Source organism: Elaeis guineensis, chromosome 2 (assembly GCF_000442705.2).
Source record: "Elaeis guineensis isolate ETL-2024a chromosome 2, EG11, whole genome shotgun sequence".
NCBI lineage: Eukaryota > Viridiplantae > Streptophyta > Magnoliopsida > Arecales > Arecaceae > Elaeis > Elaeis guineensis.
In genome coordinates, this window is record NC_025994.2 from 115,471,073 (window position 1) to 115,489,329 (window position 18,257).

General features: G+C 37.9%; 1 protein-coding gene across 1 annotated transcript; it reads right to left on the reverse strand.

Moving 5' to 3' along the window:
- LOC105040338 (protein DETOXIFICATION 51-like) lies at positions 1-2,290 on the reverse strand. The gene has a single exon (XM_073252875.1). It carries the CDS (start codon positions 1,898-1,900, stop codon positions 302-304), a length of 1,599 nt encoding a protein of 532 aa, XP_073108976.1. The 5' UTR covers positions 1,901-2,290; the 3' UTR covers positions 1-301.
- Positions 2,291-18,257: the final 15,967 nt, after the last annotated feature.

The following is an 18,257-nucleotide window of genomic DNA, read 5'->3' on the forward strand; positions in this document are numbered from 1 at the left end:
TGGCATAAAAAGCAACCTTCAATCAAGTTTGCTCCTGATAATTGCAAATAGGGACATTTGTTAAGTAGATACAACAATTAACACCGATAATTTTATATGAACTGCAAACAGGAAACGAACGAAGAAAATTTCTCTCTTCCCTCAACTAATGGTCTCCTCATCCAACCAAAAATCAATTGATGAAAGATTCGAACAAAAAAATTCGAAGAGAGAGAGAAAGAGAGAGAGAATCTACGTTCTTCCCCACCCATGTCAATAATCAAAGTCAAAACGCACCCCACTTCCCCTCCATCTCTCCGTTTCATTGTTCCCTCTCAAGGTCACTCACTTTGACCGGTACCGATGTTTCACAGCAATCCACCTCCTCCTTCTCTTCTCCCTCCAACAGAGCTTCTCTCCCTTCCTCCAGATCCCCCAGCGCGTGCTTCCCTTCTCCAGCACATGTGAGAAGCTGGGCCCTATCTGCCTGGGCCTCCCAGTTCGTGGCCCCCACCAAATAAAGCATGAGCCCGGCACAACAAACCTGGGCTGCCAACAGTCCCACCCAGAGCCCAACGAAACCCACCCCTACGCCGAACCCCAGCCCTACCGCCACCGGCATCCCCACCAAGTAAAACGCCCCCAGGTTAACGCGCGCCGCGTGTGCCGGCCGCGCACTCCCCCTCAAGACCCCGCACCCCACCGTCTGCGGGCAGTTCCCGAGCTCGCACAACCCAACGATCGGCAGCGCAGCCGCCGTCAGCCGTAGGATCTCTCCATCGCTTGTGAACATCCGGCCCCACCGCTCCCTCACCCCCGCCGCGAACCCCATCGCCACCATCCCCATCCCCGCCGCCACTGCCACCGCCACCGCCGCCGCGGCCTGCGCGCCCGCCGGCCGGTTGGCCCCCAGCTCGTTCCCCACCCTCGTCGACGCCCCGAACCCGATCGAAGAAGGAAAAACGTAAAGCAAGGCGGTGGTTTGGATGAGGACTCCCATGGCGGCGACGGCGGGTTTGGGATCAGGGAGGAGGCCACAGAGGAGGATCATGAGCTCGTACCACCACCACTCAAGGCAGACAGAAGCGCAGCTCGGGGCGGCGAGGCGGGCGAGGGGGCCCCACCCGGAAAGGGCCTCGGAGTTGGGGGCCCGCCATGCCGGGTCGCGGAGGAGGTGAGGGAGAAGGCAGATGAGGAAGGACAGGTTGGCTGCGGCGGAGGCGACCGCGACTCCGGGTGCGCCGAGGTGGAGCCGACCGACCAAGAGGAGCCCCGCGGGGAAGTGGAGCGCCGCAGAGACAGTGGCGGCGACGGTGAGGGGGCGAGTGATCCCCTGTGACCGAAGGTATATTCTAATGGGATGGATAAAAGAGAAGGAGATGAGGTCGGGGAGGGTATAAAGGAGGTAACTTTGGGCGAGAGAGGTGATTTCGGGGTCTTGGTGGAGGAAAAGGAGGATCTTTGACATGTGGAGCCAGAGGACGGCAATGGGGAGAGAAGAACAGAGGAGAAAGATAACAGAGCGGTGGAGGGTGAGGAAGAGGAGCTTGGGCTGGTTGGCACCGAAGGCCTGCGAACAGAGGGGCTCCATTCCGAGGGAGAGGCCAGAAAGAACGGAGTAGCCGGTGATGTTGGCGAAGGCGATGGCGAGAGAACCGGCGGCGAGGGGGAGGTCGCCGAGGAAGCCGAGGAAGAGCATGGAGAGGATGGAGCGGGAGTAGATGAGGAGAGCTGTGACGGCGATGGGGAAGGAGAGGTGGAAGAGGGCGGCCGCCTCCTTTATAGTCTCGGCCGGAGGCGGCAGGGGGAGGAGTAGGTGAGGCTTCGTTACAGTTTCTCTCGTTGGCGAGTGGCTCTGGTTCTTCCACGGCTTTGTCGGAAGGGAGACATGGGGCTTGCTGGCGACGCTGGTATTGCACATGCTGTTGGGTTTAAGAGGGTCGAAAGATTGTGTTTTGGGGTGTAGACACTGAATGGAGGGAGGGAAGGGAGGAGGGGTTACCAAGCAAATCTGTGTTGCTTCCGTTACGAGGATCTTTGATTGTTAGCGTTACGACAACCATTTAGCGCGAGATGGCCAGAAGGAGATGGGTTTGCTTAAATAGAAACGGGATCCTCTGCTGTGCGACGACCGGTGCGATTGTGGATCGTCATCACGTCGTTTATTTTAAAGATTGATGGTCCCTTTTCATGTTCTGTACATGTATCATGCGGCAAATCATATGGGCATACTCCTGGAATGAAAAGGAGTTGCCCATCTCTAAGATGGATAAGGTAGCCGCTATACATATCGATACAAAATTTTATCACATAATAAAGAATCTAGACTCGTTTAAATAAAAAGTACAAATCATGTATGGTGCACCATATATAGTGCAGAGTATAGTGCAGAGTACTGTATTACGCTCGATTGCCACTATCAGGAAATGGATGATTATCAACATGCCATATATAATATATTATTGTGGAAGGTCATCTATTTCCTAATGTTGGCTATTGAACGATTTTACAACTCTTTATGGTGTATACAATGCATTGCAAGGGATCATGGTTCTTAAATATGAGCGTTGAGGAAGATGGCTTGTTTTAAGCTTGAACTTATGACTTACCTGATTGCTCACATGATCTAAAGAAATTTCTCCCTAGATGGATGCCATTCATTGGTTACTTGTGGCACGTGGATTGACTCCACTCTGGAATTAAAAAAATAATAATATATATATATATATATATATAATAGCTCATATTTGCAAATATATGTGCTCAGCATATGTAGGTAATTTAATAGATCCTAGTGTTTCAGGTTTTGATAGATTCTATTGCGACTTGTTCAGCATATGCGATTGGTAGCATTAAAGCTTTCGTGACTTTATATTTGCTTCAGAAATTCCGTGCCCATAGCCTCAAAACAGGTTGTGGTGGTGATTTTGGTTAATGTTCAATTTGACGTCATGATTGTAGATGATGATGGAAATAAGCTTGAAAAGTAAACTTGCATACATTTTCATACCTAAATGGACCTTTGCTGCTTCCTGGATTACCGTCAACATTAGCAACACAAATCCTGCAAAAAACCAGCATTTCACATATTACATGGAATTCTCGTGCTACCATTACAAAGATAAATAATATAAAGTTGCGCCTGACACAACTTACTTGAGAATTTTTTTGTTACATCAGCACTGCTTGATGGTAAGAAAAGGCTGCAGGCCATAACTATCCATGGGTGATGGGGGAACCAGTGAGAATGCCCAATCTATACAGATGTAGCCGAAGTCAAGTCTACATTGTTTGTGTCGATCGTCCGGTAGACTTCAAACTTTATTCTTCCCTGCACCCGTGGCGAGGGCCTAGGATAGGCGGCTAATCCATCCACACTGTGACCCCACCTGTAGCTCTCAGGTTATGGCCAACCAAGAAAGGGCTCTATCCAATGAATTCAAGTCAAGTGGGCTTTTTTTTTTTATGAAAATTTCCAAGCAACGTTACTTTTTCTTTTGAAAAATCTCACCCTCCCTGTGATTTACAAGTGTAATGGGGCCATCCATTAAGCCTCTTTACAAGATAAACGGCTTCAATCTAATTGGCGGTGTTGATGGGCCAACAAACTACAGCATCAGCCATCACTAGTAGCGTATCCGATACCTCCCAATCTTTTGGTATAATTATAAAAATACAGCACACGCATACTACTATGTATGCGGTGAAAAAGATCCCATTAGCCTAAAACGGTCATTTTAACGGCTCGCATGGTCATTAGATTAGTACTAATAAAGTACCTCGGCAGCAATGATTGAAGCGTTCTAAACTAGAGATTGGCCCGTCCCTCCACGACACGTGGAGTCCACACGTGCGGATTAGCACCGGCAAGATTCCAATAAGCGGTACCAGGCTGGATGGGGCCTTTAATCCGATTGGCCGGCTTGATTTGATGTCTGTTTTTGAATATTTTTAATTCCAGAGAACTCTTGACATGTACGAGAGACGACGTAATAAATTCACGTCAGTAGCGTGTGAGTCACATACAAGATGGTGGATGTGATACAAAAAAATTTGTGGTTGGTGACGGCATATGGAAATTTATTTTTCCACCAAAAGTAGTCACGGGCTCACAGTCCGGGAGCTTGGTCGCGTCAAAAGGGAGGAGGATGGAAGAAGTGACGCGACGGGGCCCGTGGAATGGGCGGGAGTTGTGGTTTTACCCGGCAAGTCATTGCGAAAGGAGACAGCGGTTTCTGAATTTACCTTTGCAAGAACTTATTGCTGGACTCTAAACTCAATTTTTTCTCTTTTATATATATATATATATATATATATACATACACGCGCGCGCGCGCGCGCGTGTACATACATCCTTCTCCCTACAGTAGTTATATATGCTCGAATAATAAATCAGGGAAGAGGATGCAGATGAAATGCCAATAACTTATTTGTGACTTGTTCACTTGAGATATTTAGGTTATAAAAATAGAATCAGCAATCTAAATTAGGCTCAAAAGTCCATTCCACATGCTGTCCAGACCATACATGTGGAGGGACCATAATTACTCACTTCCAACAAACCTGAGCTCTAATATAATGTTGAAAAATATTCCAAAAATAGTTTTTGAAGGCAACAAAAGGTTAATCAAGCTTAGCTTTAATATTTAATACACCTAGCTATACTTTAAAAAGAAAAATCACTTAGTTGTTATTGAGATTTAGGGATAAAAAACCAAGCTGTTCTTTCTTTCATGTTCCTCTAGTTGATTTTAGGTATGAGTTCCAAATGTAAACTCATAAGCCAACTCAACAAGCTAGCTCTAGAGCTCAAGTTTGTATACATAATTTTATTAGCTAAAGAGTGTCTGGATTTTTGATAAGCTAACTAACTTAAGAATGATCCCTAGAAATTTTTATTTTATTTTCTATAAACAAATTAGTTTATGGTGAGTGCAATGCACGTGACATGAAATTGAAAAAGAGTTTATAGGGAAACCTGTTAATCGAAGTGGCTTGGCGACAATGTAGAGGTGCGTGCATCACATCACATACCGTTGCAGTAGAATGGATGATTTTAAGGCAACTGCAGTACGTCAATAAATATCAAACTTTTTATAAATAGCTAGACATTTTATTTAGATTATTTGTTTTTAACCTATTACATCTATTGCATATATCCAAATAGTATCATCCGTGATTATCATACAATGTTTGATGCTTGACGAGAAAAAAAATAAAGTTGTCCAAAGGTTATGTTTCATATGAAATAAAGTAGCAATATTGCCCAAGAAATGTCTCATTACTATCAAATAAATTTGTAAAATTATTATCAAGAGAGAAATAAATGCCCTAGTTAAACTTATTTATTGTTAAGCTTTTTTAATCTTTGACTCATTATGCCTGATGCAAAGGAAAAGGTGACCCATTCAAATTTATCAAATACACGAGGTAAATAGGAGCTATTATGTCCAGATATTTTTTTAATAATACCTAGAGATAAATGCTATTAAGTATCATTATTTGAATTAAATACTATTTAAAAAAAATATCGTGTAGATTCTTCCATCATTTTTTAAATTGGGTTTTCCTTCTCTCAAGTTCAAATGTGGAACTTGAGAATTAAATTTGACAATCATAACCATCTATGTTATTCAAAACTATGATACAGCAATATATGCACCACGTTCATTGTGCAGCATGGACAACTGAGATCGCCCAACTTGATTCCCAATCTCGTGCCCCAAAGTTTAGAGGACCAAGTCATCTTTAATTCATAACCCTCTCCCTGGAGGGGAGAGATGCGAGTGATTGAGCCATTACAAATTGGCAAATACCAACGTAAAAACATTTCCAAGCCGAGATAAAATTTTCTCATAAATAACATGAAGATAAATATAAGTTTGTCCTGTGACGGGGTTCCCATTTTGTTCTATCCAAAAAAAAAAAAAAAAAATCCTATTACGTGCACAGCGATGTAGGAAGTGACGTCGCCAAGACGTACGCACTAGCAAGCTGTCTGCCGCAAAGCAGCAGCATGGTTTTCTTCGGGCAGGTTCTGGACACGCGCGGGTTGTCAGGCAAACTGCTCGGCAGTGCTCACCTGCTATCGGTCTCACCCGTCCTTCTATTCAACAGCTCAATCACAACCGTCTGGTACGAATGCAAATCCAACCGCTAGGGAGTCGTTTGCGGGAAAAGACGACCTCGAGATTAGAAGAGATTGGAGTTTCAAGAGGAAGAGGATGACAAAAAAAAAAAAAAAAGCTATTTCTATTCTAATATATTTTTTATATTTTATAAAAAATAAAAATTCATAATGACGGTGGATTTTGTGACTTTCTGTCGGAAGAGAACGGATGTTTTTTTTAAAAAAAATATATTTTTAAAGTCTACAATTAAAATTTTATAAAATATAAATAGGTGGTTAAAATAAAATATCGAATAATAATATATTTATATTAATATAAATATTATAACATATTATAATATATTAATATTAATATAATATTTATATTTATATTATATTATATTAATATCTATGTTAATAGATTTATTATATTAAAATATTTATATTTATATAAATAAAATATTAACATTGATATAAGGTTTGAGAGCAAAAATGTAGGATCCTATATATCTATTAAGAATATAATAAATATTTTTTATTATTTTTTTAAAAAAAATAGATGCTTAATCAAATATAAATCATTCTGTAATAACAATTTTTTATGAACAATCAAACATGACAAAATTATATTTTTATATATCATATTTTTAGAAAGTAATTTTCGAGAATAGTATTTTTTGAATAAAATTTTTTCTTACAAACTAATAAATTCTATAAGATGGAAAGAGCACAAGCCACGACCAATTGATCATGACCATCCAACTATAAAGGTTTCAAGCTGATGGAGTGGATACATTCAGTTATGGTGTGGTAGTGGAGGGGAAAGTGGGCCATGTAGGAGCACCAAGAGGAGAAATCCTGGCAGCCACACTGATTCTATTTTTGTCCTTAAAGAGTACCAAAAAAAAGTGTTCAAAACATTTTATTTCTTCTTTGATTTAATATACAATAATTTATTGATATAGTGCGAGGCCCATGTTTTAAATAATAATGGAAAGCACAATCCTAACTATCAGTATCAACGATCTTGTAGAAGCCAACCAATCCACTGCCCTATGGGCCTCCCGTTAGGTATGAGTGATGCAAAAGAGAAGGGTGATTTTTTCATAGCATGTGTGTGAGTTGATCCATTAGACTACTGTTGTTGAATCACCCTTTATCCATGTCAAAATGAGATGCTCTCCACATTCGTGCATATATATTTCACGTAATAGTTAATTGCATCACCAGAATAGAGGTGGAATTGGAGCTCTAGAGCTAGCTTATAGGCCTGGATAATCAAATCATTACCTGCTTCTTAACCGCTAAATGACATATCCAGGTTCAACTTGTTGGTTATAAATAAAAAATATATATATAAATCAAAATTTTAAGTTTTTAGAATAGTCCCACAATAGATATCGAACTAAATACTAACCTACTTAAATACAAAATTTATTTAAATAATAGAATTATTGAGTGGATAAAGATTAATTTTATCTTTATTTCTCTCTCCTCTTCACGATGCATTCTTACGAAAAGATGCATTAGATCTGGTGGTGATTCTAAAGGTGAATACCCGCCAAATCAGAGCGAGAGAGTTGGATGAGGTTTTTTAGGAGAACAACTTAAAATAGTACGTAGGTCGCCAAACATCCGGCATAATATTGTCCAAGGGTTTTGACATTGTTGCATGATAAGACTGCTGGGTCAATTCACATGAAATACATCAAAAATCAATATGTCTCATATAATTGCTGTGTCGGCCAAAAAAAGCACCCTCGTGAATGATCACCGTCTTGTTTTATCTTTCATAACAATTAGCACGTTGTAGATTGTTTTGTAATAAAACACAACTATAATGCTAAACATTAGCAGTTACTTTGGCTTGATGGATCCAACAAATCCCATACCTAACTTTCAAAACAAATATTCAAGTCAAGCTGTATCAACTTGACATAAGAGAATTTTACATAAGCCAAACTAGGGGCCCTTGAGCCACGGAATTGAGTGCGCTGGATGGTCAACATAGTAGGGTTGATCCCCGTGAGGGGACCTAGCATTTAATTTTAATGGTGCTTATTTAGTGGAAAATGACATCGTGGAGTGTTCTCACCAAATTTTGTATTATACGATGCGTACCATTTCCTTTTCTTCTGCACGAATTCTACATGCTACATGACTTTATATGCCAAGAGCCATGTGTCCAATCGGGATCGGATCAAACTTAATCTATTTTAAACTATAAACAACTTTTGTTACTGGCAATTTGCATTAGTTGTGTGAGAGCACGCTAGTAGTTGCATGCATCCGGAAACATTGTTGAATAATTAATGTGAATCATGACACATCGTATGACTTGTTTATTTTATTTTGAAAAAAGTAGTGGTGTCTCTTCTTGCATGCTTTCTGGCAGCAAGCTTATAAGACTGCTTTACAACTTCTAACGGTGAGGAACGAGACACGTAGACATGGAAGAGAAGAGGGATGAAGAAAGATACGGTGATTAGGACTTGTTAAATATGTTATTACTCTATGTTAAACAATCTTCCATTATATATGAAGCAAAATAAAATTTATTGTTTAACATTTATTTGTTTATTTGAAAAAAAAAAAAAAAAAGGTTTAGATTGAGTAAGTCTATCCTATTTGACATGCTATCCAGTTCATAACTTCATTCACCAATTCAGGATTAGGTTTCTAATTTAAATCACTGTCCACCTAAGGACTTGATACACTTGCTACTAAGGGTTTGCTTGGATGGTATGATCCTTTGACATTCGAAGAAAAAAATTATATCCTGTTCTAGTTGGGTTCAGTCCTCAAAGAGATTGGGTGGATATGGATTAGAAGGTGGGAAGTAGCTCCTAAAGATAACATATATGCTTAGAATATGATAAAAAAAATTTATTTATGCAGGTAACATAAAATATATTAACTTTGAAAATATTTGATAGCATGAAGCTTGATATATATATATATATATATATTGTTGAAAATATATAAGATGACACTGAGATATTTTCTTGATCTAAGTCATACCATGAATTAGTCCAAGATGTATCAATTCACAAGTTGCATAAATGGAGAGCATTTGAGATAGCTATAGGTCTAGCTTTTGAATAGAATTTTGTTTTACAGATTAGCTTCTATCGGTTAGTGATTTAAATAATAGCCCCTGGTTTCCAAGGATGGATTATATTTAATTCTTAGGTCATGCATAAATGTTTATAAAATATGTATAATTATATAGATGACTAGAGTTAATTTTGTGCAAACAAGATATTGAACATGAAATGCTAGATTGCAATGAGTGGTTATGGAACGGTAGTCAAATAAAGTTTAAGATGATAATTTCACTATGTTAAATCTAGACCTCTGAGCTTGTTTCAAGAAATAATTTTTAAATTATCCGCAACAAATCGAAACTAATATGCAATGCTAGTTCTTATGCAAATATGCTACTCCATTTATTTATTTGAATTTCAATTAGCAAAGTTAGTTACAGTTAGTTTTGCAAGTTGTTGAATTATAATTTTTCCTCTTAAACCTTTGGGACAGCCCATCTTCAGACCTCCAACCCCAAAAGTTTAGATTTGGATTGTTTTTTCTTATTTGAGAAAATGGTTGATCTTCTTTAATAATGCCAATCACTAAATTGAGCACTACACAACTTTCAAAGAGCTCCAAAGACTTCCTTCCATTTATAGTATAGATCACATTGTGCTTTGTAAGATGTGCAATATACAATTCAATGGTTGATGTGGTGAAAAAAAAAAACAATCATCCTTCATCCGAAAGATACAATCCGAATCCAAAACTTTGTCCAGCACATGGGATCAAGAGAGGGGTATTGACCCGTAACCAGGGAACATTAGTATTCTTAAACCTTTTCAACAGCTGACATATAATATGCTAAATGAAAGATTCAAACGGTGCCATAAGATAAATCGATTTAGTTTTTATCTTAAACAAATTTTTTAATACCCGTAATGGCTGCCAAATGCACCTTCTAATCAGAACCGCCATGTATGGGTGGCCATTTTTTTCATCATCATTTCAGGTGGCGCTTTTTGGCGCTTTGTGTTAGTTTTCCCGTCCACCTCCCTTTAAGAAAAGTTCGGGCTCGAAATTGGGGAAAAAGGCAAAGGAAGGACCGCACGTGGTTCCCACACATGCGGACTGGTCTATGAATGCCAACGACTTATCCTCCCATGCACAGTTCATGCACGTTGTGTCTCGGGCCACCCCATTTACTTCGGCTTTTGGTTTAGCTGGTGCGGTTTCTAATTGCCTACTTTCACTACTTGCCTTCTATAACTAAAAGATCTTTGAGATGTTTGAATCCCATCCATCTTAGCTTCCTACTCAATATCTTCTTCTCTGTGTCATCACCATCTTGATGGGACGCTTGTTACGGTTATGATCCGGAAATCCTGGAAAGCCTAGGGCTAGGGGAGGAGGTTTGGTACAAATCGGTTCAATGACATGCTAAAGAAGCTCGGATGCACATGGTGGACCATATCCAGGCTAGATTTAGAATCACTCAAATGATTTTTTAAGGACCCACTGATAACCAATTTGCTATCTTGAGGTCATTGCCTTTGTCAAGACAGGCAGAATTTTTCTTTCCAACAAGCATACTTAAGAGTGCAGCATGCTATCCAATGTACAGGACCATTAAATGGAAAAGGACATGGCATCGTGATCCACCACCGCCTTAGCCATTTGCAATTCTTTAGTCATGTCTATGGAATCTATTTCCCCAGTTGAGCGGATGCATGATGATGAGAACTCTTATCAAGTCCAACTCATGAAAATTCCCCTGTTTTCCAGCAAAAGTCACAATTAGCTTTGAGGAACACCACATTATAGGGTGCATGCAGCATCCCCACGTTTGGTCTATATTTCTGGACATATTGGATACTTCCTTTTGAAGCGTCGAGGTCCCAGTTCCACAGACAGAGATTTCACTAGGATTTGCACGTCCAACAATGGTAAGTGATGTTGGACCTAACGATTGTATTTTATGGTTGCACAACCCATAAAATGGGCTTCTCTTTTCTCTTTTTCTTGTTCTCTTAGAAATATAAAGCAATGCTCACCAATTGAGCTAGAGCTAATTGGCTCACTTCTCTACCTCCTGGGAGATTAGCCCAGTCGAGCCTTTTAGTCATCATAACAACTTGTTTTGATAATTGTCCCATGCGTTATCTATACAAGTGTTGCTATATGCACTCCAAATTGTAACTAAATTAAAGAGCTGTAACCTAGAATATATATATCCGGGTAACTCATGGATGAGTCAGCAATAGTTTTGTGGCCTAGTAGTCAATTTTGCTCCTCAACCTTTTATCAAAAACAGAGAGAGAGAGAGAGAGAGGTGGCAGACTCTAATATTTTAGCTTAGAAAAAGAAAGCCTCGGGACCTAACCCTATCAGAAACAGAGGCCCTATTGGAATGTGTCATGCAAGAATTGGTGATCCATACCACAAACCCACCATGTATTGCATCCACTTGGTGGATTGCATCCAGCATCATGTCATATGGCACGGTTACATATATTAGTCATAAGCTTGCCTTTGACGTTTATGAGACCGACATTGATATGATGTTCCATGGAAAGCCCAAGGCCATGTGAAGAGTCCGATGCCATTGGTACAGCACAAATTTTCACTTGCCATGGGTTATGGATATTTCTCCTTTTCTTGTTTTGCCTTCCCCCTCCTGGTTCAAAACCCTTCATGCTCTATACTATCATGTTTGCTCCTCTCATATTTTTATTAGCTAATTTTTATTGGGACCAACATATCACACTTTAAAATAATTAATTTTTTTGCTGTTGTGCAGTATATCATGTCTGCTCCTTTCATATGATCACTTTCATGTCATGTTCTACCATATATATCATTCTTGCTCCTCTCATAGTTTATTAATTATTTTTATTGGCACCGCCGTACCACATTCTAAAATATATTTTTTTTTGCTCATGCTTGCTCCACTAATATCACTCCCATGTCATTCTCTACTATATCATATTTGCCCCTCTTATATTTTATCAGTTAATTTTTATTGGCACCACCAAATTATACTCTAAAATAATAATTGTTTTGCTGTTGTACAGTTGATATTGTCACTATTTACTATAAAATCAGATAACTTTGCAATATAATTAACCACGTTGTTTCCACTTTTTGGACATATTAGATACTTTTCTTCGAAGCATCCATTAATGTAGATTAGGTCCCATTTGATAGAACGTATATTTCATGTGTGAATCTCTGCATCCGATAATAGGGAGTGGTGTTGAACCTAATCTTTGCTTTTTATGATTATAGGACCCAATAGTCCAATAAACTATTTCTCTTATCATGAAGCTTAAAATAATTGAGAGCCCGTTTGATATTGTTTTCATTTTCTGTTTTTATTTTTAGAAGCCCAAAAAAAAATGTACTAGACAAACAACCTGCATGATAAAAACCATTTTACATTTTCAAATTTGTTTGATGAAAGCTTGCTCAGACTTTGAAAACATAAATTTATTGCTTTCGAAGATAAATGAAAACATAATCAATGAATAGCTTGAGTTCATGGAAATGCTGTCATCCACATCAAGCTCCATGCTAGTTTTTCACTAATTTGTGGAGAAAGGAAATCACAAAAACAATAATAGTACCAAACAGAACCTCAGTGTTTAAGCTAGTATAGCAATTAGGTTTGGTAATTGTAACTTGCTTTCTTTGATAACTGCTATGTGTATTCCAGAGTTATAATCTAGTCTTTATGTTATTCACAGATGAATTGCCTTGTCTTTCAAGGCTTAGTTACCAACCTTCCATTCAATAGTTCATCAAAACATCTAGCTATTTTTCAGAGGCACATGGATGCAAATCTTCTGCAACTTTAGCTATGGGAATTTCTCAAAACAAAATAATTACACTTAACACTTGCAATTGAAATATGTCCCTGAGATAGCACTCTATGAAAAATCCATGGCCGTGTAAGAAAGTGGCAGCCGGTAACATTGCTTTCATCGAAACAATAGGAATTGGTGTCTTCCCATTCAGCCGTGCAAGAAAGAAAGGAATGATGCCTCCTGCGAGGTGCTCCACTGTATCCTATCTTCTCCTCATATTTTATTACTGATATTTTTTGGACTTTCTTATCTCATTAAAGTAATCATATTTTGCTCTTCTACCGAAACAAACAAGTACCATCGGTTGATGTTTGATTCTACTTGTTGTTTATGAAGTGATGATTCAGCTTTTGAAGTTGGATGATCCAACGAAGATTGTGCATTGATTGTTGCCGATCGTGGAGACTTTTCAGGGAATTAATGATACTAGTTGCTCTCTGCCAAGATTCTTCCGGCCTGACAATGCAGCAGTCAAATTATATCAATTATTCCCTTGCTTCTGGATAGTACTGCCGGGCATCATTATAAAAAAATAATTTTTTTTTTTTTCTGAGAAACAAGATTGATGATAATGATCCAATTCAAGTGAGGATAAGATTCAAATCCGAATTCCCATGTAGACATCCTAACATTTTATTATTTTATCATTAATTTTCTTGATAATTAATACTTTCTCACTCGAACTATATTTTTTCAATAACTTACATTTTATAAGCAGCTGGTTAGTTAATATCATATCAGAAATTAGTTAATGAAGATCATGGGTACAGAAAAGAGATGTTAAGCTAGAGATATATCACCGGTCAATTTACTAACTTAAATTTTAAAAATTAATAAATTAATTTATAACATTTATCAATATAATAATTATTTTATTTTATATATATATGTAAAGATTGTTGTTATAGGGACATATGTATTGGCGCATGCTTATATTTAGTTATTACATAAATATGTAACATCAATGTCAAATTATTATCTATAATACTTAAAAAAACTTCATCAATTTCATTACCTTATATTAAATGACTGTAATAACAATATAACAATCTATCATATGATATAACAATTATAATGTAAATTTTAACACTTTGAATTAGAGTGAAACATTTATTATGCAATGAATTACATGGAATTGAGATTGGAAAACTTGAGTGACATCTGGATTTCAGGCCCTAAATGTTAATTATTTGAGAAACCCTAGAAGCTGGAATATTTCCACTAGTTTAAATTTATAAGGGTTCCAACCGATTGGGATGGAGAAATGATCTAAAGTTTTGGATCAGACCTGGACTTGGTAATCTTGGTTGTGATTTGGGCTGGGCCTAGGCCTGAATTCTAAAGAACCAAATTGGTTTCAATTTGTAACTTAGTGGCCTCAGTCTAATAGGGCCACTACCAACCTAGTTTGCCTCGACTTGCCCTCTCTCGATCTTTTTCTCTCCTAAATCTATATCATATATCCATGGTCTTTGATTCTGAAATTTCATGATTCAAATCAAAATGGATTATAAATTCGTACCGAATAAGTTGTAGATCTTTTATTCAACATATAGTGATGAATCTATTTTAAATTCTTCATTCTTTTGCTAATTTGGAGATGATTCATATCGAAAAAATTGGTAGCAAACGTAGTAAAAAGCTGGAATAGATACCTATAAACCAATGCATACATAACAATTACTATATTCAAACAAAAGATATTATTCCCTGGCTAGACATGGTGTGACAGTCGTAGTAGTATGGAGAGATGTGGTGATGATAGGCATTTGGCAAAGTGTGGTTTTTTTTGGTGATCCAATGGATCCTAAGGATAGAATGTGATGGATAATCTGAGCCCAAAACCTGAGAAACACTCCAAGAACCATCGCAAGAAGCGAGAACTTATTAAGTTAAACATAAAAAAAATAAAGAAAATATGAACAACAAACCGTAGGTATACCTGACAATAATAAGTCCCAGTTGTATCAGTTTGCAGAAGCAACTACAACTCCAGTGGAAGAGGATCGAAAGGATTAAGATCATTATCATAGGCTCAATCACTCCTAGCAATCCAATCAGCAACTTTGTCTGTTCCTCAGAAAATACGAGTTGTTGTAAAAATAGTAAGAACCTATCTTCGCTGTATGAGACAGAAGAAGAATTAATCCAAGAAATAACAAAGGCTGACTCCCCAAAAAGAATCTAAATACAGAGCTAAACTACTATGTTCAAACAAAAGGATTTTCCTTTAACAAAATAAAACCATGTTTAATCACTTAAGCATGTTATTCCCTACCTAGGCGGTAGGCACGGCGTGACAATCGCAACAATGCATAGTAATGTGGTAATGATGGGCATTTGGTAGAGTGTGGAGTTAAGGATGACAAATGGCCCAAGCCTGAGATTGGAATAGTATGCAAAATTCTTAAATATAGTGGCTTCATGATTTGGACCGGACATGTAAAGTCTGGCCCATAAACTGAAGTCCACTTCCTCTCGGCTATACTCAAGAGAAATAAGATATTGTATGCTTTTCTTTTCCTAACAAAGTGCTTTTATTTTTTTAAATGTAATCAAGTTAGATAATTGATTCCACCATCAGAGGTTAGTCAATCATTCATTGGTCTAAACTATTTAATTAAGGCGTCATGTTGCATCATCAAAATACGGATGCCCGGATGACTTTATGATCATTTTATTCACTCTATGATTAGAGGCTGCAATTTTAGCCTACCTACTAAGTATTCTATTTGATCTAATCTGATTTGAATGGAGTGAGTTTTATCTGATTCAATTAGAACCCGAGATGGATATGGCTTCTAGAAAAAGATATCTAAATCGGATTCAAATCAGAGATGAATAATGATATGTTCTAACTCGAACTCAATTTGATGTAATCTTAATATATACTTTTTTCAAAATTATAATAATTTTATATTATTTACATATATTTGACTCAATCCAATTCGACCAATCTTTTTTATTTATCTGATTCAATTTGACCAGCATCTCTATTTAACCCATCTCGAGATGGATACGAGACGAGTATGGGTGTAGGCCGACTTGATCTATTGCCATTCCTATATACAATAGGATTTTTGGTTGCATTAATTGAGTATGCTTATTTCAATGGTCACTACTCTTTATCCAATATAAAGCCACCATCATACTTATGTGAAGAGATAGTGTAATCATCTAACCCTTACCTTTATTCTCAAATTAGCTAGAACCACATAAGCTCAAAGTGCTCTCTCTCTCTCTCTCTTATAGGGAGTTTGGGTGATTCTCAACATAGGTTTGTGGTTTGATGATGTGTTATTCTAGGGCTTTAGATTTTAGACCTAAAGATGGGCTGGGCCGGATTGGATCTAAAAAAGTTTTGTTGATATTAAATTAGACTTGACTTAATCTTTGCTTACGTATGCTCCTCTCTAATGCACTGGTTTTTACTACATTCATGACATCACGTATAATACTATATTTAAATAGCATGATTAGCTTTGGGCATCTCTCCAAATCATATGTTATAAAACATCACCAACTACAAGTCTGGGTACCCAGTTTGTCGAGCAAACTGCAACATAATTCACCATAATGTCGACCAAGATAAATGGAATATAAACCTAACCTCTTCTGACATACTATTCTGCATATATGGTAACATTCGTGCCAGACTAATTGATTGATCATTGCCAGACCTCCCTCCAATGAGCACTAGCTTGATCTATTTTATATTTAATATATAATAATATTTATTTTAGGATACGGCCATATCCAATGTCATGTATAGTCCATGCTTCTTTGCTTAACCTCCTTTATAAAGGAAACAACCAGATATAATTACGTGTATTTTATACGACTCACACCGTTAGCATGTGTAGTCTATGCTTCTTTGCTTAACCTCCTTTATAAACGAAACAACTACATATAATTACGTGTATTTTATACGACTCACACCGTGTAACGCGTCCGGTTCATGCTATTTGCAAAACAATCTATACATAACAACGCCTTTCTACCTGACTCACATATTATCCCACCGTAGTCTATAAATGCTAACCCCAGCCATCACTCCCGCCTCTGCCCCTTGTCTCTCGTGTCGAGCGGGTCATCTCCTTCGTTCCCGCTCACAAGTTTCTTTCCTTTCCTTCCGACTACCCCCGAGCTCCCAGGCTCTTCACTCACGATCGATGCCTCGGTCGGATCGGTCTTCTCCATCCGCCCATCGCCGAAAAAGAAGATACGCATACGAAGCTCCTTTTCTCTGCTCCGGGTCAAAGGTATGAGTTCTTGGCCTTTTTTTTTTCCTTTTAATCGTTCTTGGTGCTTCTTGTTGAGGTTACCTTTCTTTTTTTTATTTTGTGATCGTTCTTGGTGCTTCTTCTTTAGGTATGAATTCTTGGCCCGGTCTTTTTTTTTCCTCGATTGTTCTTGGTGCTTCTTGTTGAGATCTCTCGCAAGAAAATATCGTTTCGGCTTCAATCATCGTTTATGTTTGTCGCTCAGAAAATTTCGGTTTTCGACTTTTAGGATTTCGATGGGTGTTCCTCCGTGCTTTTTATGTCTTTTTATTTCTCTAGACCTGAGTTTTGAAGGAGAAAATAAGATTTCGATCTGGGGTATGTTGTGAATTGTGCTTCTAATCTTCCAATTGATCATCAAATTAGGAGTCACCATGACATGGAACGGCATCGAAGCTGTGGCAATAGCGGATTCTTAGGTGATCCATGATCTCTTTTGAAAGCTTTAAGTGTTTTTTCAGATAATCTTTAGACATTAAATATCTTTCTCTTAGTTTATTCCGAATTGGGTTTCTTGAGGGTTTTCTTGAACCGTAATTAGGGTTTTTCTATATGTGTTGTTTTATTTGCTTTTGCATGATCCATAGTCAGGGTTTGCTACCGACAACATATGACCTGATTTAACATTCAAGATTTAGTTTCGGGACTATTATTTTGTTTTAGATTTTTTTCAATAACTTGCCCAATGTATACTCTGGTTTGAAGTTTTTTGCTGCATTGCTTTGATAGTATTTTTCACTGATGTTAGTATTTTTTGCTGAAGATTTTGTTTTTTAGGGATTAAATTCCCTGAAGATTTTGTTTTGTATGCATTCCGTCGTGAACATAAGTTCGTATATTGAATTGATGGTCTTAGATTGTTAGATCCTTCCACAATTCCGCTTTTCTTTCTTCTTGTCAAGCCATTTTCACTGTAATAACCTTCTTTATGTTATCCGTTACTAGTGATTTCGTTTTATTTCCTCCCAAGAACTTGGTCTACATGAATAA

What these genes read in the sequence shown, in the direction of transcription:
- LOC105040338 (XM_073252875.1), bottom strand. Translation starts at nt 1,900, where the DNA reads ATGTGCAATACCAGCGTCGCCAGCAAGCCCCATGTCTCCCTTCCGACA.